The sequence below is a fragment of the Esox lucius genome, chromosome 11 (assembly GCF_011004845.1).
Source record: "Esox lucius isolate fEsoLuc1 chromosome 11, fEsoLuc1.pri, whole genome shotgun sequence".
In the NCBI taxonomy this organism is placed as follows: domain Eukaryota; kingdom Metazoa; phylum Chordata; class Actinopteri; order Esociformes; family Esocidae; genus Esox; species Esox lucius.
The window spans coordinates 48,191,487-48,216,372 of record NC_047579.1 but is presented as its reverse complement, the minus strand read 5'-3'; the positions used below and the strand labels follow the sequence as shown (position 1 = coordinate 48,216,372).

Sequence of the window (24,886 nt, the reverse complement as noted above, 5' to 3'; positions counted from 1 at the left end):
GGTGAACATGCTAGTTGTGACCTTTGAAAATGAGGCAAATGATTTCAAGTAAAACATCCTTGTGATTCCCAAAATCTGTTCCCTTGCTAAACCTTATTTTTCTTCATGTTGTCCATCAGGGTCCTGAGAGAGACAAGTGACCAAGCCTCATACTAGAGTGTACGCATGCCACATTTACCCACCAAATCCCAACTGACAAGTGTACATCCAGCAGAAGCCAAAGGCAACCCTGGGTTCTTATACATCCTCTAAGCATTTGCTTTTCTGATCCTTGTAATTGTAACATTTAGAGAAATGTTAGGAATATAAAAAATGCTGAAATTCTGGTGCTTTATAAAGTCTACATGTCCCATACTTTAAACAACACTGCCTGTGAATCATCCAATCCAAAGTATTCACCATGCCCTACTTCATTTACAGTCAGCACTGGGAACAATTTGGACTGAGTGTGCAGAGACAGATTTGAGATTCAACGTCTTAGTCATTTTCCACTCCAAAACCAATGACATCACAGCCTGGCCTGTGTCCATTCCTCATGAGTAGACACCAAAGGACTTGAAGGTCCTGAGCCAAAACCAAAGACGTCACAGCCTGGCCTGTGTCCATTCCTCATGAGTAGACACCAAAGGACTTGAAGGTCCTGAGCCAAAACCAAAGACATCACAGCCTGGCCTGTGTCCATTCCTCATGAGTAGACACCAAAGGACTTGAAGGTCCTGAGCCAAAACCAAAGACATCACAGCCTGGCCTGTGTCCATTCCTCATGAGTAGACACCAAAGGACTTGAAGGTCCTGAGCCAAAACCAAAGACATCACAGCCTGGCCTGTGTCCATTCCTCATGAGTAGACACCAAAGGACTTGAAGGTCCTGAGCCAAAACCAAAGACATCACAGCCTGGCCTGTGTCCATTCCTCATGAGTAGACACCAAAGGACTTGAAGGTCCTGAGCCAAAACCAAAGACATCACAGCCTGGCCTGTGTCCATTCCTCATGAGTAGACACCAAAGGACTTGAAGGTCCTGAGCCAAAACCAAAGACATCACAGCCTGGCCTGTGTCCATTCCTCATGAGTAGACACCAAAGGACTTGAAGGTCCTGAGCCAAAACCAATGACATCACAGCCTGGCCTGTGTCCATTCCTCATGAGTAGACACCAAAGGACTTGAAGGTCCTGAGCCAAAACCAAAGACATCACAGCCTGGCCTGTGTCCATTCCTCATGAGTAGACACCAAAGGACTTGAAGGTCCTGAGCCAAAACCAAAGACATCACAGCCTGGCCTGTGTCCATTCCTCATGAGTAGACACCAAAGGACTTGAAGGTCCTGAGCCAAAACCAAAGACATCACAGCCTGGCCTGTGTCCATTCCTCATGAGTAGACACCAAAGGACTTGAAGGTCCTGAGCCAAAACCAAAGACATCACAGCCTGGCCTGTGTCCATTCCTCATGAGTAGACACCAAAGGACTTGAAGGTCCTGAGCCAAAACCAATGACATCACAGCCTGGCCTGTGTCCATTCCTCATGAGTAGACACCAAAGGACTTGAAGGTCCTGAGCCAAAACCAAAGACATCACAGCCTGGCCTGTGTCCATTCCTCATGAGTAGACACCAAAGGACTTGAAGGTCCTGAGCCAAAACTATATTATCCTGTTCCCCTTTCTTTTAAAGCAGAGGAGGCGTGATGATCGTCAGAGGACAACCTGTGTTCTCTCTATATGGGCCATCAGGACAGCCAGACTACCACCCAAAGATCATCTCATAGTTTCACTATGCCACTGTGGCGGCCCAATGGTTGTACCCACCCCCACATTTAATTGCACCATAATACAAAATCAAAAGGTGTTCAATTTTGATTCTCTCCCTTTAAATAAACACCACATAGACAACAAATTGAAGGTGTGCATATTGTTTTAATGTGAAATAATAGTACAGAAAATGTTTTTTCCTGAAGTAATGCTCAACCAATCACAGAACAACGTCCTTTGGAGAAAGCCAATGAAAGCCTTCAGGCCAGAATGTCTGCTGTCAACTGTTAAAAAATGGTGGGGGATCTATAAAAGTATGGGCATCTCGTGTGGCCATTTTACTGTACTATGGGACAAGCATAATGTTCCCTCACAATGTTCCTATATTCCAGGATGATAATACCCCAATCACCAGATTTGAAGATCATTACATTTATGGGACGTTCTGGAGCGCAGAGAGCGAAGTAGATTGCCAGTGTCCTGGAGCGCACAGAGTGAAGTAGATTGCCACTTTGTTCATCCCTCACAGAACTGGAGGTTTTCCTTCTTGAAGAAGTGTGCAATATCCCACAACACACTGCTCAGGTCTGACATGACAGCATTCCAAGAAGGAATGGAGCTGTTCTGAAGCCAAAGGGTGGCCCGAACTCCTTATTAGGTCCATAATTTCAATATATTGTTAGGGGTTTCTGTTATTTTTCCCACTCCCTGTGTGCGAATGCTTTGATTGTCTTTTTCAGGGTATTCTGTGTATCAATAACAGACACCAATAAGCTGGTATTAGCACTGTATCTTCCATTTACATTACTATCAGAGCATTATCCATATGCCTCGCAGTGAGTAGAATATCTGTTAGACTAAGCTGAACAATGGTTTCCATAGGGAGGTGAGCAAACAGGAGCACATTCAAGCTGACATGCCAACTTGACCATATGGTTGCCATGGTAGTCTAGCATTCCACTGTGCTCCCCTCTTTTGTTGATAGCTTAAACCCACCTTTTCCTGATGTTTACTTCATGATGGGACCCATTTTTTACCTCCCTATCTGTACACTGAGCAAGGACAAGCTGTGTTAGTCTTTTAGGGAGAATATAGGATAATGACAGCCAGTAGAACAACTCTCATGACACATGACACTTGTTCCCCGATTTACAAATAAATATCCAATTGTTATCCATGTCTGAAGAAATGTATTTGAAACAGAGGACTTTTTTGACCATGCACAACATCATTTCACTCCTCCTAAGAACGTTCAGATGTAGAAAATTCATTTCTATGGAAATTGGGAATATTGCCAAAAATAGGGGGAAGTAATGGTCAACTATTCATTTACTCAAACCTATCGTGGGACCGACTGTACTTTGGGAGATATGATGTGAATTTTTTTTTTTTTTATGACTTCTTCAACTATGCTATGCTCCCATGGTAATGTTTTTTGTAACACACAAGAACAAACAGAACAGACAAGTTTTTTCCAGATTTAAGTCATCGTCAGGACATTTTCTGACAAACATCCAAATCGCATCGAAACATTGTTGTGCGTTACAATGAATGAACCATGGGTGCATGGTAAAGTTGTAGACATTCCTCTAGGGCTTCAACAACTAATCGATAACAACATTTCATTGTCAATTAGTTAGGTCTTCATGAGACAGAGCAAAAATAAAATACACTTTAAAAAATGGCAGAGGCTACACCTGAGGGAAGCTCCTTATGACCACAATGATGAAAGACTATACAGGAAATCAAACCGAACGTCAAATTGTGAGCAAAGAGATTCACAACAACACATCAAGGGCACCACAACATGACGATGACTGCAGATCAGAGGGACAGAACGCCTCCAAACAAAAGGACCCCGAGAGGTGTCTGTGCACATTATAGCATACCTGGTCTACTTCCTGTTAAACAAGGTCCTGGGTATTTCCATTTCAGTGAGGCCGCCTTTACTGTGAGAAAGAAAAAGCAGAGGAGGATGGGTAAAGTGCATAAAAGATAGACAAAAGTGTTACATGCCACACAGATTCCTAAAAACTTGTATTATATACCTGTTGAAAGAGTATAGACTACAAGGTATTATATACCTGTTGAAAGAGTCTAGACTACAAGGTATTATATACCTATTGAAAGAGTATAGACTACAAGGTATTATATACCTATTGAAAGAGTATAGACTACAAGGTATTATATACCTATTGAAAGAGTCTAGACTACAAGGTATTATATACCTATTGAAAGAGTATAGACTACAAGGTATTATATACCTGTTCAAATGCACTGACAAAAGAAAAAGAAAAGCCACATGCAAAGGACCAGCATGAATCTGATTTCCTGCGAGAAATTTGTTATGCACCTATGACCAAGACACAACAACTAGTCCCTTGTAGTCTAATACGATAAATGTATAATTTGGGGGGTTGTAGAGCTAAAATCTTATTTATGTGGTCTAAAGTGGATACACCACGGATATCACTCCACTTCCTGCTGATGTCTACAATGGTGTGAATAACACTGTTGTAGTTATAAACGGTTATTAACAAATGTATAAATGTAGCATATGGAAACTAACAAGTGTTATGATAACTTCATTTCAATCATTGTTTTTGCAGCCCCTAGGACAGCCAGTGAAAAATGCACTCAGTTTAATTTATGTTCATTCAAAATTGTTTCCAGGGGCCTAATGATAAAACTTGTGAACTTTAGCAATTCTATAAACATACGATGAAAAAATTTCATTTACAACCACATCTTGAAGCAATGTTGATGTTGGATATATTGTATTTCTTGCAGCAACGTCCTGGGCGTGACCTTGCAAGGGTAACGGCATTGAGCCTTTTCCTATACTTTTTTTTTTTAATTGGAGAATACATTGAAAGTGATTTTTGACTACTGACTTATACAGAATGTCCCTCTTAAATTCAAAACAAAGGGCTTCAATAGGATTAATTACAGTGAACACCAAAATAACTATGCACTAATGGAAAAGATGTATTTTATTGACACCTAATCAACAATCCCAATCTAATCCAAGCATCAATGCTGAGTCATAAGTCAAAGCATGTATTATTTGTTAAACGGATTTACAAAAAAAAATTGAGTTATTTAATGACACTGCAGTGTAATTGTTTATGAAAAAGTTTGGATCAGTCCTGGAAATAAATGTGCAGAAGAAAATGGTCTCCCTATTGTAAAAGATGAAGTACTATCAAAGAAAAATACTGGAATGTTGGTGTCAAGCATACACTACGATACAGTATACATCTCACATATAACCAGTAATTATAGATCCATGGAAGGATTAGATTCACAGATATCCAGATATCAGATATTCAGGTGAGCAGAACATTTCATATTATAATTATTAACTAGACTAACTGCATTGAATAGGAAACACTGATTCATTTTGAACTTTATCTGACAAGCAGAGGCGTCGCTAGGATCACAATACATTCGGGGCTTAGCCCCCAATGACCCCCAAATGATTTCTGATAATGTTATAATTTTTAAATGACATGTGTAGTACAAATGCACCAGTAGAGGAAATTGTGTCCTTCAGCTGCGGCAAAGACAATAATCTTTGAAGAACTACATAGACTGTACATGTCGCTGGCATCTTCAACTCTCAACCGCACACAATAAATATTATATCATATTCATGCCTTACCCAAATAAAATGTATTTAAAGAATATACTATATTTGCCATTCACTCAACAACATTAATTTATTTGAAATGATGTGCGGTGAAGAGTTATCGTCATACACCATGCATGTTTAGTTTGTTGTTGTTGTTGGGGAGTACATGACAGCTGTGCCGTTTTCATAGCAGTGATGAACCACATAAATCCCTGATCATAACTTAGCAAGTAGCATAAATATGACGTTGTCTCCTACTCCATCTAGGTAATGGTAAAGTAGATGTCTTTTCGCGCTCTGTTGCAAGCTAGCCAAGCCAGACAAATCACTAACGTTAGCCAGCTAGTTGACCGTGATAACTTGCTTAGCTCATAATAGTTAGATCGCTATTTGTTAACATAACGTTAGCTGTGTTCATCTCACCTCGCACGAGAAACACTGCTGGTGGAATCTAACCCGAACCGCAAGCACTCATGTGGGGACGAGATAAAAGTTAAGGCCGTCGATGTTGGTCGATACTCTTTTGGCCGTTGTTAAAGTAATAACGATTTAACGTTAACCTAGCTGTCTCAACATTCCCTGAGACTCCACCAGAGACAGACAGTAAGCCAGATAGTCTACCGGATGTACACATCTGAAGTATCTGGGTAGTATTTTTCAGAGAGGAAATCCAGTGTTCCCTGGCACTGGGAGCCGAGGTGGAACTGGGACGACATTGTGTGCAGACAGGGCGTTTCCTAAGGAAACAAGCCAAATAAAACGTAACATAAGGAATATGTTCAAGTGAGATTGTCAATTACCATCTCTAGCTCGGTTCTCCCCACTTACATACTTAAACAATTGGATACGACATCTTGTGGGCTATCTGGGTTAAGTAAAAAAATCTTTGTCGTCTAGGGTCTTGTCCCGTCTTGCCAGCAACAATAAAAAGGTAATTCCGGGTCACGACGTCAGTGATTCTTTTCACAATAAAAGTTACTTAATAACCGGTATTTATTAACAAGGAAATAATTGTGTAAACATTAACGATTCATATTTGTTCATAATGAAGTGTTAAAGCACCCATTAATTTGGGTTAGAGGTTCCAATTCCAAGGTTGAATAACTGATTTATGTACACAGCAGAAATATTGTGTTTTACAGGGAAACCAAACAATTTTGTTTCTGGAAAATACAGATCCGTTAAATTTGAGTCAGTTGAACACAAAACCCCATTATCAGGGATTTATTTAGACCTGAGACACCAGGCATGTGCTATTAATGATGAGGTTGATTAAGTCCCTGATTAGGGGTGTGTACTGGAAAGATGAAGAGGAACTGGCTTCAAATGTCAGATTTAAATACCACTGGGCTACACAATTTTCACTAACTTTGTTCAAGGATTACTGTAGATGGGGGACGAGGCAAAATTCAAGGAGGTAAAGACCCTCTTCCGGCAACATGATGTAAAGTTGGGTATTAATTATACTGCCTTTTTGAGGGTTAAGAACCTTGATGTGTCAAACCCTAGCATATGCATACTTTTTTATGTATGGCCAAATTACAGATTCTACCCGTTCAATTAATTGTATTTGACAATAAAAAAATGTGTGGGGGATACTTGGGGATTTTGTTTGTGTGGTAGGGAAATGCATGCAGAGCTTGAAATGTTAAGAACATTCACATCTCCTTACTTAGCTTTTTCTTATGCAGGATAGGATACTTTAAAACTAGGAACAAGAAGAGGAAGGTCTTACATTGACCTTGTGAAGGGTTTGAATCAAGAGAATCACACTCATAGCCCATCTGAAATATATTTCTCTGATATTATAGTTTAAGATAAAACCTAGCTAATGAATGATGTACTATAAGTGAAGAATTACATCACCCAAACAGCAGACTGGCCATCTCGAGCACCAATATTTTTGTTTCTACCTTTCGTTATACCAAACAAAACAACTTTCATTTCAGTTGAACAAAACATATTAACTAGAAAAAGTATACTTAAGGACATTCTACCATGATTTGAAAACTATCACTTTTACTGTAGTGAGTGCAAACCCAACCAACTGAGCTACACAAAAATTAGAATAATTTAATGTTTCATCTTCAGCCCATTTTAACCCCCTCTCAATTTGTTAATGTCCAATAAGTGTTAACAATATGTACTAAGCAAGACTCATACAAATAGATGATGCTAATCCCTGGAAAAAAACATTGATGCCTTTGGTCATTTATTGTGTTATTCTTGATTTAACAGAGAAAACGCTGTTGTCTAGTCAGCAACAATGAAAATAATCATGTCCAGGTTACTGAATTTGGAATGTTTTCAAAATAAAAGTCCTCATGGAATTTTGCATTCATAAGTGAGTGAGCTCTGGGAAATTACCACTTATGAGTTGGAGAATCTTTGGAGGGACCATTGGTCTTATGTTGCTGATGAAACTCCAAGGGTGACTTCCAGTTAGTGGCAAGGGAAATTATAAACCCATCACCTTTGAGACACAGATGTGACTTGAATGATACAATTCATGTTCCACATTTAAAAAGTAATACAAACATGAAATTCTAAAGAGCAAATCGCTTTCGAGGTTTTACAAGAAATTAACCTCAGTATTATTTACAGTTTTAATATTAGAAGGTATTTCAAGCTATTTTAATATTTTGTTAATAACTAATACATTCATTTAATTAATGACTTAATTAACTATATTGAAAAATGCTACACAACACCCAATGGCTCCCTGTGGAAAAAGTAATTGCCAATTACACAAAAAAACTAATTGAATCGCCTTCATTGGCAATAACTCATCTTGGCACGCTAATATACAGAACTGTGAATATATAGAATTCATTGTCATTATTAGGTTTCTCCATTTCAATTACGCTGATTGATTTGTCATTGTTCTGCTTAAACACTGTAAGGAGGGAGTGGTTTAATCTCACCCAGGCTGTCAGTTAGCCTGCTAATGCCTCCCCAGCTCCTTCAACAGCAACTAGAACTGCCATCTTGTCAAGTGGCGGTATTGTCATTTAAAACAAAGATTAACACCTGAAACACAGAAATTTCTTCCAAATTGTTCCACAAAATTAGACTGTTGCCTGAAAAGAAAAGCAGTTCTGCAGTGCTGGTCTATTCCAGGAAGTTAAGCGAGGAAGGCTGTATGACGCCTTGCACTATCTTATTGTGGCTGTTTAAAAACACAGAGCAAAAAACTGTTTTTACGATTTTTTGATGTTTTTACACCCTGTATACTCATCTCCTTATAGTTTACATATATTCCCCATCTTCCAGTCCCAAAACTCATGCTCCCTATTTTACACATTATTACATTTTTTGACCTCACCATTTCCCAGTCCCATCCCACTCACAAGGCAGGCAATGTGCTGCTAGTAAACACATCCCAGCCATCTAGTCCATCAGCCTCTGCGTCAATATACTTAATCTACCATTTGGATTTCATATTGAGAAACATAAGTAGGAATAGAAGCCAACTGAGCAACACCAGATCAATACATCTTTATGTTGAATAAACTTTAAACATATCTCAGAATATACATGGATTTTTCATTTTACCTTACTGGTTATGTACCATGTTTGCAAAAATTATTCCAACATCTTGACATTTTATTGTATTTTGGGCTTGGATACTTCATTAATATAGACATTTTAAAAATTACATTGAAATGTGCCTTGTATGTACCCCCAAATGACAAAGCAAAAAAATTCAGTCTATATGAAAATAAGTTCAGACTCGGTCGTGACACTTGAAAATAGAACTCAGTTGGACATGATTTAAAAAGGAAAAATGAATGGTAATTTCTGTGAAGAGTTCTTCACATGATTGTATATGAAAACCAAGACGTTCTTAGCTTTTCAAGCATATATTTTGAGTCATCTGATGATTTGACCCAAAACCATCTTTCAGAAAACCCTGGCATCCGCATGCATGTGTGCAAACGTGAACACTGTCCCTGAAACACATTTTACCAACAAGAACCTGCCATTATTTGGGCCAACAGTGATTCATTGTCATGCAATATTCATAAATAAACGGAGATTAACACCTGCATTCTTAGCTTAATGTCATTGTCATCAGCAGCCAATGTTAACCAATGATCTCACTGTTCTGAGGTCCAGAACAAAGGCCTTCATACTACAGTACACAAACCTGCGGGTAGACTGTGGTTATGTCATGTCAGTGTTATGTCATGTCAGTGTTATCTCGTTGATCTGATAATGGCTGTGTTCACATGGGTCACATTTCTGTCTCTCAAATGCTGAATTTCCACTTCCTCTCCAGATGAAATGAGGATATAGAGACCACATCAGCACTAATAAGGTTCAGTTTCTGGTCATTATCCTCCTCTAAGATCAGATCGGCCCAGGGGATTTCAGCTGAGCGGCTGGTGGTTCTTCCCATGTGGCGGTCCATTTTCTCTGGGTTTTAATCACAGCAGTAATCTGCTGATGTTGCTCTGGAGGCCAGGTCCATATGCCACACCATTGTCTCTGTGACGCTGATCCAAACCTTAAATCCTATGGCAATTTCACTCTGTCCAAAATGTGTCTCAACATGTGATCCTCCTGGGACTTTGTCAGACCCTAATGCAAGTGATTGCACTACTACAACGCATTGTTTTTTCATGAGTGATCTCTGTTTATTATAATATCTCCAAACCCATAACGACACCTATTATAAACCAGTTGCAAACACAATTAGAGCAGTATAAAGCGATGTCACAAGGTCTCATATGCTGTACCATGGTTATCAGCCAATCAGTATTAAGGATTCAATCCACCCAGGTTTTAAGAGACAAAATACAGTTAACTGTGATAGTAGCATTGCGCCTATGAGCAGCTCTAAGACAAGGTATACTGACAACAAAAAAACACCACCTTATGCCTGATTGCTTAAATAAACTAGAGCAGACTTTGACTAATATGTAAGAACTTACAAAAATGGATCCATAAAAATGTATTGTATTTGAAAATAACAAAAGCATACATTAAAAAAATAAAAGGAAAAATAAAAAAGAATCAATAAGCAGGTTTTTGCTTGCTGTTGACCACTGTGGGTATAGGAGAGCTTATGGCTACACTGAAAGTATACAGACTTGCGTGGACATTTTTTCTCACTTCATGCAACTGTTGAATACGATGGAAACACAAAAAACTTTAGATTTTTATTTTTATCATTCTGAAAATGTACACCAAATTACCTTTTATGTGCGCTGTCATAACAGTTTATTTTTTAGTATGATGGAAACTGGTGGAAAAACTAATATGCATATTTTGCGTAATGAAATCTGCCAACAACTAGACGCAAATTTAGCAAGGGTGCAGAAATAGACCGAGAAGAAACACATTGAAAGAGAAACAGACAAACACTGTCCTAATACAATTAACAGGACAAATACTGTAGTAATACAATTAAGACACCATGGTAGGTTAGTAGGGGAGACTGAATGTTGGATAGGTTACATTTTATTTTTCTGATTTAACCATGTTGGTTGACTGAGAATACATTCTAAAACACACCAATCACCAAGTAGGAAATAGGGTTAAGTGCTTTGCTCAGGGGCATCTTGGGTATTCAACTGGGCAACCATTCGGCTACAGGGCAGACACTCTAACCGCTGGGACATTTCTCACCACGCACATTTGTGTGTTTGTAAAGTCTGTATAGACCCTCACTGCTGATGGAAACGTGTCTTTTCTTAAAACATGAAAATGTTCAGAGAGTATGGTGTGAAATGTGATCCAAGATCGGTCAGGACAAACGCATCTGTCACGTAGACAGCACTTGCTAAATGAAGTACCTCACACTCACCCATAATGGACTGTCACCTTTCCTGAGACTGCGACTCATCATCCCAGCCCTTGCCGAGCTGCTGGTTCTTCTTGCGCGTGTGTTCGGCCATGACCACGGCTGCCAACACAGTCACCAGCACTGTCGCGGTGATGACCAGCACAGTGGCCGTCTCCGCCATGCACAGCTGGCTGCTCACCAACGCCAGCGAGGCGCCCGCCAGCTGCTGGGGCTCGTGGCACGTCACATTCTCATAGTCATCCACATGTAGGTGGCGCACGCTCAGCAGCTTACCGAAGATCCGCTGCAGGTCGCAGTCGCAGTGCCACGGGTTGCCGGCCAGCTGGAGGTGGGTGCCGGCGGTGTGGAGACTCAGGAAGGTCTTGAACTTAAGTTGCCGCAGCTGGTTGTCCTCCAGGGCCAGCAGGTTGAGGCTCGTCAAGGGAGTCAGGGCCTCCGTGTCAATTTGAGAGATGTTGTTCTGGCCAAGCTGCAGGGCCTCCAGAGTGGACAGCATGGACATGGAACCACGGCGCACGGCCCCCAGGCGGTTGGCCTGGAGGTACAGGTGGCGCAGGCGGGACAGGCCCCGGAAAGCCCCCGACTGCAGGAAAGTGATGTTGTTGTGGCTGAGGTCCAGCTTCTCCAGACTCTCCAGGTGCTCCAGGCTGTTGAGCCGCTCCAGGGCGTTGTGGTCCAGCCGCAGCTCTCGGAGTGAGCTCAAACTGTCGGAGAAATCCGAGGGCAGCCGATGCAGATTGTTGTGGCTTAAGTCCAGCTTCTCCAGAAAGGAGAGGGAGTAAAAGGCCTGGGAGATGAGAAGGGCACATAAAACATTTACTACTGAAGAGATGAAGTCACTGGATTCAAACCCTCAACAAAACGTCTGCATTAAACCATGCCAGTAATGACACTAAACAAAGAGCTGGCACAGCATTTCCCAATCCAGTAACAGTGCTGCGCTAGAACACAACAGCGCACAATGCCTTGTAAATCACCCATTAGTACACTGTATGACATTGTGTTAAAACAGTCGTTACGTCAGGGTGCAGCTGCTGAATCCCACTATCGGAGAGCACCAGGACGCGCAGTGACCACAGACCGGCAAAGGCACGGCTCTGCACTTCGGTCAGCGCGTTTCCACCCAGGTCCAGGAGCCAGGTGCCATCGGGGAGGTCAAACGGCACTTGAAGGAACCCGCGCGCTCTGCAGTCCACCAGATCGGAGTGTTCATAACAGAGGCAGTAGTCAGGGCACTCTTTCGAACCTTCCACTGGAGACAGAGCCAGCAGCAGCAGAGCCGGAAGGAACATGTTGAATGCAAAGATGTGCACCTGGGGATGCTGGGACTGACGTTTCTGAAAATCTGAGAAATACCTGCAAAAAAAAAAAAAAAAAAAGAGAACAACCATTAGACAAATGGCATGGAAGGGCGAATAGAAAACATGTGAGCGGCGAGTTTTAGGTAGGATCGAGGAAAAAGGACATTTAATGGCTCTGTAAGCTCTAAGCATTAAATAGCTTTGGCTAAAGTGAGTTCTAAAAGAATAGTTATGAACTGGTTCCTTTGAATCCAGAATGCTGATATCCATGATATATAATCAGTTTCTAATTGCAATAAGGCATCTTGGGGGTTGGTGGTATATTGCTGATATACCATGGCTAAGTGCTGCGTCCAGGCACCCTGCGATGCATTGTGCATCAGAACAGCTCTTAGTCCTGGTATTTTGGCAGCACCGCTTGCGCTCAATGGAAATATTCCACCCATTGCTTTGGCTGTTTATTATTTTACAAAGAGAATGTTTTTGATAATCCCAGACACATCCATTATTTTTTTTTAATTAAAGTAACATTAAAGGCAGCGTTTCTACACCATGCCTATTCGACTAATGACAAGAACTAAAGGAAATATAAAAAACAAATTAAATACAATACCTGCGTCCAATTTCAAATTGTTCAAATGGCAACGCTCTTCAGTAACCAACTGCCGTGTCCTCATCTCATTCATGTGTCCTTATCATGTTCCCCCTCTGTCATTGTATGTAGACAAGACCTAATCCCCAACACCCCCCCACAACCAACCAACCAGATGTTACCATGCAACATTGCGTTTTGTGTTAGTACTGCACTTATAGGCGATGGCTTCTATAACAGATAATATCAGATATCTAGAGCATATAGAGGAACTATAATGATTTTTGGATATGTCCTTGGTAGACTACAAATGCCCCTGAGAAGTCCACACAATGCAGCATTTCAGGCAGCCCCTAACAAATTGAAAAGCCAATGCATTTCAAATCCCTTCATGTCATATCTCTGCAAAGACCTTTTATAGAAAATGTTTAATTTGTATCTAGATATCCATCCACACTTATGTCTTAATAAAACACCATGAAAATATACTGATACGTAACTATTCATTGAAGGATATGGCCAAAGCTCTTACCACAAGCATTATGTGGAACATTTATGTTATGCCCTCTACTGACCGTTGAAAGATATTACAGGGCATACATCCCATTTGAAGACATCCAGTGATTAAGTCTCTATTAAACAAAACCTATGAACTGCAGCAAAAATATTTATTTTATAAAGTAGGGAACTGTGAGGTGAATAAAAAACTGAAACAGAAAGAAATCACTAAACGGCAAACCTTGGTTTTTTTTCACTTTTTTTTATTTATTTCCATGTTACTATTTAAAAATAAAAAATAAAATACTGGGAAGGAAACCTAGGCAACGGCAGCCTCGTTGACACACGGTAGACGGGTAAACAACGTGGATGCCTGTCACAACTTAAGCCCACTGGCCGAGCCTCCAATCAGGCTACATCGTTATAAACACGAGGCTGGGATAGGGGCGGCTGTGGAATCCAGGCACCCAGCTCCCTATCCCAGTCTCAAACATGGTAAGATATCTTTAGGTACATTTTTTCCAAAAGTCAATACAAAGCATCCCATACAGAACGGAGACCGATCTCATAGCTTCAGTGGCACACGATATTAATTGGCCAATGCAGTTAATTCATTGATTTGTTTTTTCCTTGTTCAAACAGGGGAGGAATGCATCAAGATGAGAGGGAAGAGCAGATTTCACCTGCCAACATGTGGCAATGGTCAATAGGTAATAGGTGTGGAAGATGGAGAATGTAAGAGCTGGATTTCAATGTGGTCCCATTGTGGAAAATAGTATTTTAGAGTTGAGGACTATGAGGGGAAAGGGATGGAATGGAAGAGGAAAAGCACAGCCCAGCCTCGACTCCATCCACTTCTTTAACACTGGGCACACTCGACTATTCAGAACGCCTAACAAGAATACGTGCCTGTTAGCTTGTCAGGCATAGCCAGACTTAAATGAACATTTCACAACAAGTTAAATGGATCTTCAACTCACTATAAATATATTGCTTTTTTTAAACACTAAATCAATAATATTAAAATCAATATGAACTCAGTGGATTTCTTATTACTTTTTTACACACTCACAAGCAGCCATTACTTTCAGCTAACATGGCTAAAGTTAGCTGAAGTTCATAATGGCAGAACAATTTGCCTTTGATAAGACTCTTGGCCCATAGCCTACTTAAATTTGAGGAAACCTTTAACTTGAAAAATTGTGAAATACTCCTTTAAAACAAACTAACTGGGCCCACAGCAAAAGCTTAAGTGGACAATATTCTCTGACAAATTTGAATTTATAACCTTTATCTGCAATCTAAATTTGTTAATGTCTAATACCCGGGGGATAGTTAATGTACATTATCAGATTAATGCGTATTCAAAAAATGTAATAAAAAAATAAAAAAGCGTCCCAGTTCACAGAAAATATTTTAATAACCTATTGGGAGGAGGATTGTGAGATTGTGTGCCCATTCATCCCATTCACACAAATCACTATTGATATCCTTTCAGTCAGCTGTTAAAAAATAAAATAGAAAATATGGGTTTCCAGAAAACTATTAAAATGTGTGTTCTCTTCAAAAAGTATTTCAATATTAGAAAAGTTCCTTGACCTCTTGCAATTGCTACGGTTTTGAAATCCAAAAATTCTAGAAAATAGATAAACCAATTTAAAAAAAAAAAAAAAAAAGTGATTCTCCCCCGTGGTGAAATTGAGTGAGGAGCAGGCTTGATGGGAAAACAGAAACAGAAGGAAAGAAGAGGTGAGTTGGTGGTTGGGGAATGATAACAAATTAAGTTTACTTTTGTTAGGTTTTGTTTAAAAAAAAAAAAAAAAAAAAAAAAAAAAATATTACTGGATACTGGCATTTCCCTCGCAGTTGGGGCCCCCTTTTGTCCTGTTTAAAACACCAAACACCGCTGAAGGTGTAGGAGAGGCAGGAGAACACCACAGCCTGATGTTGAAGGGAGAGGGAAGGGGGAGAGAAAACAACAAACCAAAACTGCTTTTCACGTTGTGACATCCCCCAACCCACCCCCCCCCTCCCACAGCCTCCTTGCCAGACTGAACTTCTGGCTCAAGATGATAAAGTGGAGTCTTTCTGTGTTTGCTGTGCTTGAGGCCGCGGCACTGACTTCTGACTCTCCACATCTCTAAAATGTTTCTCCACCTACCAGGGACAAGATGGGACAAACAGAACGTTACGGTCAGTCAACGCCACTCCCGTCTTCTGTGGAATACGGTGGGAGTCGTGTGTGTGTGTGTGTGTGTGGGGGGGGGTACTCACTATTTTGCGTACGTGACTTAAAGCGCTACCCTCTTTGCCTTTGCAATTCTCCACTTGGTAAGGAGGGGCAATGACCACGTCGTCCATCACCATGATGTTCTTCTCCTGCCATTTGCAGTCTTTGATGCTGCAGAAATATATTTATTAAAGCACACCATCTTGGTCAGTGTCAGAGAAATAAACATTTCAACAGAGACCTCGTCATAGGTCATTCACTGTAATGTCTTAATCAGGGATTAACATTACAATCGCATTAAAACCAACAGGTACAATGGAATGTATACCATTTGATAGGGTTTACAAAAACAAAACAAGATTACTAAATCAAAGGGTGCCATTCAGGCTGGTGTTGGTAAAACCATCTAAATGCATTAACTAGCCCATTCCCTTTAAAACAGTATTTCAGTGCAAGTACTTTCATAGCGGAGCTCAGCAGAGCAGCAGCATTAAAGGGGCCATATGTAAGATTTCTACTCTACTTGCATAAATAAAAGCATAAAGACCGACATCTGCAGTTAATGATTCAAGTTAATGTTCCAAATATTTATTTCTACAAAACTGTTACAAGTGCCAGATTTGCCATTTAAAACTTGCTTGCCAGTCTATCTATCAGTTTGCACTGACATGTAGTTTCCTCATACTCATTGTAGATACTTGCCCCCCCCCCCCAGCATTCTAGACAGTGCCCTTTCAAGGAGAAAATACTCACGTTTTATGTATAGTCTGGAATAGCTGTTGTCCCTCCACAGAGACTCCAGCGCTAATTGCATATGCTTGGGATAACTTGTCTTCCTTTTCCGACCGTGCCCTGTTGGCAAGCTGCAGGCATGAAAAGAACCACCAAAACGTTAGAGCTGTTTCCATTGGCTGCCATGGGAAGTGAAAAGTACGTATAGAGGAAGAGTAGCCTGTCAGAAATTAGATAAAGGGTAGAAACTGCACACTTAAGAGTGGAAAGGGCAGGTTGTGTTACATTTCAGTCATCAGCTACATCCGATACTTGCGTCCAGAGAAACTACTGGGAAGGAAATTACTTATTCAATACATTTACCTAAAGTACATTATAGGGGGGGGGGGGGGCAGAGACACCTGAAAGCTAGGGAGGATTATGTAGCCAGGATGACTGATGATAATGATTGAGGCACAGACTGGAAATGTTGCCAGAACACCTGATTTAACATGACTACTCCTAGAGTAAGTACTAGAGATGTAACAAATGGAACTGTCCTTAAGGTATAAACATTCTCTTCCATTAAAGAGAAAATAAATATAATTCCTAATGAACTGGCACATGCAAGTTGTCCAATCACAACATCACAAACCCGTCACGACAGAACCATCACGGGGAAAGTTATCAGGAGAAGTGATCAGGCAAACAGCTGGAAGGTGGAATGGAAAAATGGAAACTTGAAATGAAGGACAGGCTACATATCGGTGATGAAAAAAACCCTCCAGTTTCCTCAATCACGCACAGCATAAAACGTCTCCTGCTTCTATGACTCTGTTTTACAGTTCCAGCACATTCAGTACTGCCTAGTTACTTTCTCTCTGCTACCAACTTCATAAACATTGTCGTGCCAAAACGCTGCTGTATTGAGACTTGACAACAGCAGGGATGACTTGAAGCTCATTCTACTTCAAAGACAACATAAAATCAGATTTTCATTGAAGCAAGTTGCTTTTCTGTGGATTTTCATAATAATCTGTCTACCATTTTACAGGGTATTATAGGCACTATTAAAACAGTCCAGGCTGGTTGGCATTGTGGTGTTATCGTCGGGCTGGTTGGCACTGTACAGTGGCATCTTCAGGCATAGCCAGCGTCTCCTGACCACCGAATGGGACACCAAGTTATGGTTTTGAATTGAAGGAGCTGCCCATACAATTTCATTGGCGTCCTGGTGAATCTCAGGACCCATGGAACACGCCGTAGGACTACGCAGCCTGTCGAAGTTCCATCTGGTTGTACTGCAAATCTAGTCACGGCATGACGACTACTGTGGTCACTGGCCACACCTGGTCATCCCTGCATTTACTGACCCCCTGGTCATCTAAACACGGGGGGGGGGGGGACTGTCATAACATCCACATGGCAGAGTGAGAAGAGGGCTGGTCACCCCTCAGAGACAGGCTTCAAACACTGAACCCATGAGGTAGTTTTACAAACTCATCGTACATGCATTTTGCATAGCTCGTCACACTGGGTCAACCGCTGATGTAAAACGGCCTTCATAAAATAAATATATTGGAAAAGGTAGTTGAAAGACTGAAAGGTACCATGATTCTTGCTAGAGCGAGATGGCGTGTGAGAGATGGTGATCGGCCGGCCTTACCTTGCTGACATTCAGAGATGCTAGAGGAGGAGGAGTTTCAGTGCGGTCACTTATGACGTCCACCTCTGACACGTAAGCTAGGTTAATCAGAATCACGTCGCTGACGTTTGCCTTTCCACTGGAGGGAGCACATTCTGAGAGGGCAGCGGGTCAAGGCATACAAGCTGTACTACACAGCCAACGTGGCAACGGAATCAGCAGAAGTAGGAATTACAATGTTAATGTACATGCAGGACTTCGGATAAGGGAGAGACCAGATCAGCTGGAATCACGAGCCCAATAACCTCACAAAAACACAGTACAACACAGTACAACACAGGGACCTAGAATACAAAGCCAGACTGATAAAATCCCAGCATTGTGTCACTTTTTCAAGCCTCCCCCTTTTAAGTGAACGGCTGTCAGACATCCTCCTAACAACATCCTGGGAACATGCATTCCAGCGACCTAGGACACAGGTCCAGGGGTCACCACGGTCGCTTAAGAGACGACAATGCAGACCGTTACATCCCAGAACCTTTCAATGGGGACCAAAGGAAGACAGAAAGGGAGTCATTTACCAAACAGCAATTGAGTCTCGACAAGGTGTTCTGGCCTGCACAAAAGCTGATATGCCAATTACTGTAGGAGCTTTGCTACCATCTACTGAAGGATACGCCTTCAGATGTAGTAAAATGTACAATAATTTAACTAGTTTGAAGGATTACATGAAAAGGGCAATGACTAAACCAAAATGAAACCAACGGTCTCAATGGGTGTTTTATTTAAAATGTTATCCCAGTATGCATAATATCCAAAAAGTGTAGTACAGACCTCGGTCAACCTTAGTCAGCTTGGAGGTGCACAGCCCTCCACAAGGAGCAGCTAGAATGCAAAGACAGAAAGACTCCCATGCCAGCACACACAAGCCTAAACCAATCAATTGCTCAGCAGCAACTTGAGGTCCCTTGCAGGAACCAGCTGAGATATCTTGAGGTTGAAATCAAAGCCACAACAGGTATAAGAAAAGACCCAGGACCAGACAGACAACCAAATAAAATAATACCCACCAGCCCCGAGGGGAAACCCAACCACACATGGGGCACAAGGAAATATCCACTGTTGAGAACCACAAGAGGAAACCAATGCCGCGTTTGCACTGGTGTTTTACCCCGGCGCCAGGGACACACCCAGTGATTTCTGCTCATGTTGGCTCCAGAATTTACGGTTTCCACTATACATTTGGTACCAGGCGTAAACTAACACGATTTAGTTTTACGGTTACGAAAAATAAAAGGCGATATTTCCCCTACGCTCGTAACTATAAGCCAGTGTATTTGTCAAAACTATACCTTTAATAGAAGGACTTGGGAGAATGAGGTAATTTTGTGTTGAATAGGTTCTGCAGGCTACGTCTCATTCTCAGCGCTCCGTTTTTCCCGGACTGCGTAAGCGGAGTCGGCCTAGAAGAGCGAATTACCAAGTCCGTCCCTGACCGAACGGCTACCTTTTGTTAAGTGGCGTAGTGGTTAGAGACGCGGGCTCCGGAACAATAAGATAGCTAGATGGCTATCTTATTACACAGCTGTGTAAAACAGTTCTGGTGGATATTAGGATTTGTTCAGGAAAGAAACACTTTGCAAGGTTCACAATTCTCATCTTTTTACTTGACAAAAAAAGTCAGTTAACGTTAGTGTGGCCATTTGAGGCGATTCTCTCGTCTTTTCACTTGAGGAAAAAGTCTGTTATCATCACCTATATTGATACAGTAGTTATTGTCTCAATGTCATTCATGAATGGCTAATAAGCAGTTAAATCGGCCAGTGGAAAAAGTCACAGTCCACAGATACTATTTGTGGTGGAGGTCAACTTAAGAAACGTTTCTCAGTTTAACGCTAGTCAATGATGTCTACCAAAAATATTAAAACTTGTGAAAATAATATAATGCGAAGAGGCTACACTAATGCTCAGAATGTGTGCAGTTCGGTGGTGTGGGGGTTAACGACAACGCCTTCCACGTGGGTGACCCGGGTTCGATTCCCAAGAGCCCAATAACATTTTATTGTGGGCCGGCTGAACTAGGTTGGCCTGGTTTCTTGTTCTACTGTGTCAGTTTTATCGTACCACATTCGAATAGAACAACATGCCGCGTTTTCACACCGTCACGCGTCAATCCGCAAACCCCGCCCTAATTCCTAAAGCCCGGGGCTTGGCACCAAGTGAGAGCCGGGCCACGCGGCCATGGCCTAGTGGCCGACTGGCTCGTGTCAGTGGAAACAGAAAGTCTGGACTTTAGGGTAAAACACCAGTGGAAACCCGGCACAAGTAAGCTTCAAGGTTGACCAATCAAATTCGGATAACAAGGTCTTTGTTTATGTGGGCTGTACAGATACTCCCAGTGCAAGGCAGAGCACCTGTTAAGAAGTGCTACAAGATGAACGATTGTTAACTGGAATGAGTCTATTTCAAAGTTGCAGTGCTTCCTCCTTTAGAGTAACAGAGGGTTGTAGACCTCATGCCCTTTCATTGACACCTTACCAGTGTCACATGACCCGGGTTTCCTTATTTACCCCATGCACTGTTGTATGTTATGTCATCATGTCACACTGCATTCAAGAAGCAAAATGCCACAGCAATTAAGCATAAACTATCCCTTTATTGTGAGGAATGTGGCTAATTAACACAAGATATTTGATTTCAATAGATAAATCCATCTTCCTATATCTATAAAAAATAATAATAAAAAGACTGCTCTGCACTTAAGAACCATAACTGTATTGTAGAATTGTGATTAGAAGGGGGGGGGGGGGGGAGGCTTGGTCTTCAATAAACGGATGCCTCCAACATAACTACTTGAACAAGTCTAAAGATTCTGAAGCAGTGCTATTTTTCCAACAGGTAATAAGAACTCCTCAACATCAATTGGGCCTTGCTAGAATGGAACACATGACTGAGAAAGGGCGATAACAGCCCTCTGACAGACAAATACATCACATTCCTTTCTGGCCACTTTAGAAGCTCCACTATTACAGGGAGGTCTGACTGAATGTTTCTGTCCAAAACCAGGCCACACAAAAAGCCAAACTTTAGGCCACTGCATAGTTGTGTGCCAGCATGAAAATGGCTCAAATCAGGTAGATTCCTCAGGGTTCGGCCGCATTTCCATCACTTGGTGACATGGCAGAATTTTCTGAGCAACACCCTGAGCAGGTGTAGAAGTTAATTTATCTGACCTAGAACATAAGTTAGGCAAGTGTAACACCTCAGCAACAAACCTCTGCTCTGTGGTTTTATTCTCCAAAGACAGCAAAAAACCCACCAGGCTTAATCATAGCCACATCCCTCATGTCATTGAATTCAAGCTAGCACAGTCATATTGCGGTAATAACATTACACAGTAACCAGCAACACCTCAGCCATCTTCCAATACAGCTGACAACCCGGGGTAGAAAGTCCTACACAAATATCCTACTCAAGCCATGAAAAAGTAGCCCGGTGTAGCACCTCAAGAGTGATCTTAGTGCAAGTTCATACTTAGGCACAGGGAGTGTGGAATATGGCAAATGTACCACAACTGCGTGGTGCATCATCCTCTGTCCATATACTGCACCCCCATTTACCTAATAACTTCGGGAAATACATTTAAGAGTAAAAATACAGGTTTCACAGGTTGTTTGGACTACACAATAGAGCCAATAGCACAGGTGGTCGTCTACCTTCCGAAAACAAGGGTAGTAACATAAGTACAAAGCCATGTGGTACCAAACAACTGACCCTATGAAGCTGAGCACTAATTTCACCTTTTGGTTTATTGAGAAGTATTACAAAATCGTACTGCGCGTGCTTAGTTAAAACACACCCGTAAAGAAAATCCAATCGTGAATAGATAAAGGAGATAACGTATTTGAATGGCTAAAATTGCCGAAGACGACAGGCACTCCTTTCTGAACTGCCACCGGCAAACCATGGGCATGGCCTGTCAGCTTTGAAACGAGCCAACTGTGTTGGGGTAGCTGGCTACTTAATTTCGTTGCTAGCTATCAAATAAATGTTCTTTAATAACCAATGATTTCAGGTAGCAAGCCATTCTTAACAGGATCGGTCATCTATTAAGTCATTTGCTGCATATTACTAGCGTTAGCAAATTCAGCAAAAATCCATTGGAGTTGCCAGATAGTGATCCAGACGGACTTTCAGTTCTATAACGCTGACCACAATAGCTTGAGCTAGCAGGTTAGCTAGCATCATGCCATGGCACAATACCATGTCAACTTTGATAGCACGCTAACTAGCTAGCTGCAGTAGCTGGCAAACAACTAACACGAACTCAATATCATGGCGATTCGAACATTTGTAGCATACATGGATTCAAATAAAGTAATTCGATTCATAGCAACAGAACTTAAAATAACTGAAGTCGTGCGACTAACTGTTATGATTATGAGAAAGCAAATAAGCTAGCTAACTAGTTAGCAAGCGGGCTAACGTATGCCCCGTACTACGCTTGCGCGAATCCCAATTTGGCAAGTGACCAGTTACCCCCAGGCCCCTTGCAGCCTGGGAGACCACCGTTTCAGTGACAACGGAAAACTTCAAAAAATAAAAGGATACTCAAAGTCAGCATCTTGGACTGGTAGTCAAAGGCCACGACTTCTCCTTGCAATTGTTGCCCCAAGCAGGTGAGGCAAGAGACATGGCTCCCGACACTGAAATACTCCCCCGGTCCAGGAGCCGCCATCTTCTCCGCCAGCAAACCGGAGCGCCAGATTTACGTCTGTATACGCGACCGCGTCACTGAATACGGGTGGGGATTGTTGATGGGCGTGTCATGCGAATGATGAGGTTAATCATGCCTTAATGAATGGTGTGCCCTTGGATTGCGTGTTTCAGCAATCAGTGTGAGATCAAAACGGCTGATATACAAATCACGTTGCATTGAAAATAGCATATTTATTATTTGTAGATTATTCAGTTCTGCACAGTTTACCCATATTCTTTGCGATTTCGATCCTCTCGGAATTTCAGTGTATAGTGGGTAAATTGTGACCGACTGACAGATACACATTGAATTTATTAATATTTATTATTAAATATTATTTGTGGATCAGGCTATAATTTCTATTTGTTTTTAATCAGTATACCTAAACTGTATGTGTAAACATATGTATATGCAGGGCCCAACTGTAAAAAAAACAACCTTGGTCTCGTTTTTGTTCCTTGTAAAAAATAAAGGTAGAATGAAAAATGAACCACGTATTAAAGAGGATCAAAACTGCAATGGTATATTGGAATATTGTGACTGACTGACTCATTTATCTACAAATAATGATTAGTTCTTATGATGTAAGTTGATTCGTGGGCAATTGCCCAATAATACTCTAGTTGCACTATTAGAATTCCGGAGCAGAAAATATCTACTGTAAAAATTGGCTTCCGCAACTCATGATACCCAAAGGTCAACAGCTTCATTAACTTTACACAATACCAATGTTTCAGCCAAAAACCTGGCTGCATCTGCTAGGAGGCTGAAAGTTGTCTGCAAGTGGGTGTTACTTGCCCAACAATTTGCAATTCCATGTATTTTTAAGTATGAATAATTTTCAGGAACAACCTGGTAGCAGTTGGAATTAATAACCTTGCACATAAATCGTTCACATTGACTGAAGGCCGGAACAACGTAATTTTAGCAACTTATTGGTCACTTGTCAGAAACTCTAACCATGGCTACCCTGCATGCCCCTGACCCCCTTTAGAACATCAGGTTTGAATTCATGTTAGAAAATTCTAATATAGCTAATTAACTGCTATTTATACAGCCTTTCATTCTGGAGGTGACTGTATACATAAAAACGTGACTATGCAGCAGATTGTTCAGGGACATAGCCTTCTGTTCTACATAATCATTAATTGCACCCACCTGCTGTCCCAGGTCTAAATAGGTTTTAACTGGCTTCAAGGCCCAGATTTGTATACCACTCGATTGCAGCCTTGAGTCTTACTGAGTATGACGCTGCAAGCTAGCATACCTGAATTTGGGGAGTTCCTCCCATTCTCCTCTGCAGACCCTCTCAAGCTCTGTCAGTTTGGATGGGGAATGTTCAACTGGGTTCAAGTCTGGGCTCTGGCTGGGTCACTCAAGGACATTCACATACTTGTCCCGAAGTCACTCCTGTGTTGTTTTGGCTGTGTGCTTTGGGTTGTTGTCCTCTTGGAAGGTAAACCGTCCCCTCAGTCTAATGCCCTGAGCACTCAGGAGCAGGTTTACCTTAAGGATCTCTCTGCACTGTTCATCTTTCCCTTGATATTGTATATTCTCCCAGTTCCTTCCACTGAAAAACACCCCCACAGCATTATGCTGCCAGTACCATGCTTCACCAGAGGGATGGTATTGGCCAGGTGAATTGTCATTTGTACTTGAATTTGCCTTTTGCACATTTATACATCCTACCTATAACATACATTGTTCTTAATTGTTTCGCTTGTAAATTTTCTACAATATAGACTAATTCCAGTTAACAATACATTTCCTACAATCATGCTGACCTTTTTGGAGGGGTGTAATATCCCTTCCTTGAAGAAGATACTGACTAACTAAATGAAGAAATCTTTCTGATGGAAATTTGAGAGAAGTTGCCACTGACTCTGGATGACGCAGATATTAAGAGTTATTCATGAAAAGGGTTTGATATTGTGCGGGCATACTACATTAGTGGGCA

General features: G+C 41.4%; 3 protein-coding genes across 7 annotated transcripts in view; all 3 read right to left on the bottom strand.

The window, feature by feature from the left end:
* Nucleotides 1–5,983, bottom strand: part of mrtfaa (myocardin related transcription factor Aa) — a 51,975-nt gene extending 45,992 nt beyond the window's left edge. For all 4 annotated transcript variants that reach the window (XM_029123405.2, XM_029123406.2, XM_013136095.4 and 1 more), the window contains exons 1-2: nt 5,805–5,983; nt 3,637–3,696 (exon numbers count right to left, since the gene is read on the bottom strand). The gene's annotated coding sequence lies outside the window, so the exon portion shown is untranslated. The remainder of the gene's footprint in view (nt 1–3,636; nt 3,697–5,804) is intronic.
* Nucleotides 5,984–8,879: 2,896 nt separating this feature from the next.
* On the bottom strand, nt 8,880–15,270 carry LOC105013408 (chondroadherin-like protein). 2 transcript variants are annotated; one of them, XM_010874920.4, is made up of 3 exons: nt 13,108–15,270; nt 12,213–12,549; nt 8,880–11,980 (listed from the first exon to the last, which is right to left on the bottom strand). In XM_010874920.4, exons 2-3 carry the CDS (start codon nt 12,483–12,485, stop codon nt 11,207–11,209), a joined length of 1,047 nt encoding a protein of 348 aa, XP_010873222.1. In that variant the 5' UTR covers nt 12,486–12,549; nt 13,108–15,270; the 3' UTR covers nt 8,880–11,206. The 2 variants fall into 2 exon arrangements, with proteins under 2 accessions (XP_010873222.1, XP_034151221.1); XM_034295330.1 differs by lacking the exon at nt 13,108–15,270 and having other exon boundaries at nt 12,213–13,099.
* Nucleotides 15,271–15,397: 127 nt separating this feature from the next.
* Nucleotides 15,398–22,938, bottom strand: LOC106024546 (protein LSM12 homolog A-like). Its single transcript, XM_013136038.4, has 5 exons — nt 22,782–22,938; nt 18,192–18,325; nt 16,568–16,677; nt 15,859–15,985; nt 15,398–15,741 (listed from the first exon to the last, which is right to left on the bottom strand). Exons 1-5 carry the CDS (start codon nt 22,906–22,908, stop codon nt 15,649–15,651), a joined length of 591 nt encoding a protein of 196 aa, XP_012991492.1. The 5' UTR covers nt 22,909–22,938; the 3' UTR covers nt 15,398–15,648.
* Nucleotides 22,939–24,886: the final 1,948 nt, after the last annotated feature.

Excerpts from the sequence above, each read along its gene's own strand:
- LOC106024546 (XM_013136038.4), bottom strand. The coding sequence starts at position 22,908 with ATGGCGGCTCCTGGACCGGGGGAGTATTTCAGTGTCGGGAGCCATGTC. Across the intron at positions 18,326-22,781 it reads GTCCAAGATGCTGACTTTGA|AATGTGCTCCCTCCAGTGGA; the intron begins GTATCCTTTTAT and ends CTGCCCTCTCAG. Across the intron at positions 16,678-18,191 it reads CATCTCTGAATGTCAGCAAG|CTTGCCAACAGGGCACGGTC; the intron begins GTAAGGCCGGCC and ends TCATGCCTGCAG.
- LOC105013408 (XM_034295330.1), bottom strand. The coding sequence starts at position 12,764 with ATGGATATCAGCATTCTGGATTCAAAGGAACCAGTTCATAACTATTCT. Across the intron at positions 11,981-12,212 it reads TTCAGCAGCTGCACCCTGAC|GCCTTTTACTCCCTCTCCTT; the intron begins GTAACGACTGTT and ends CTCATCTCCCAG.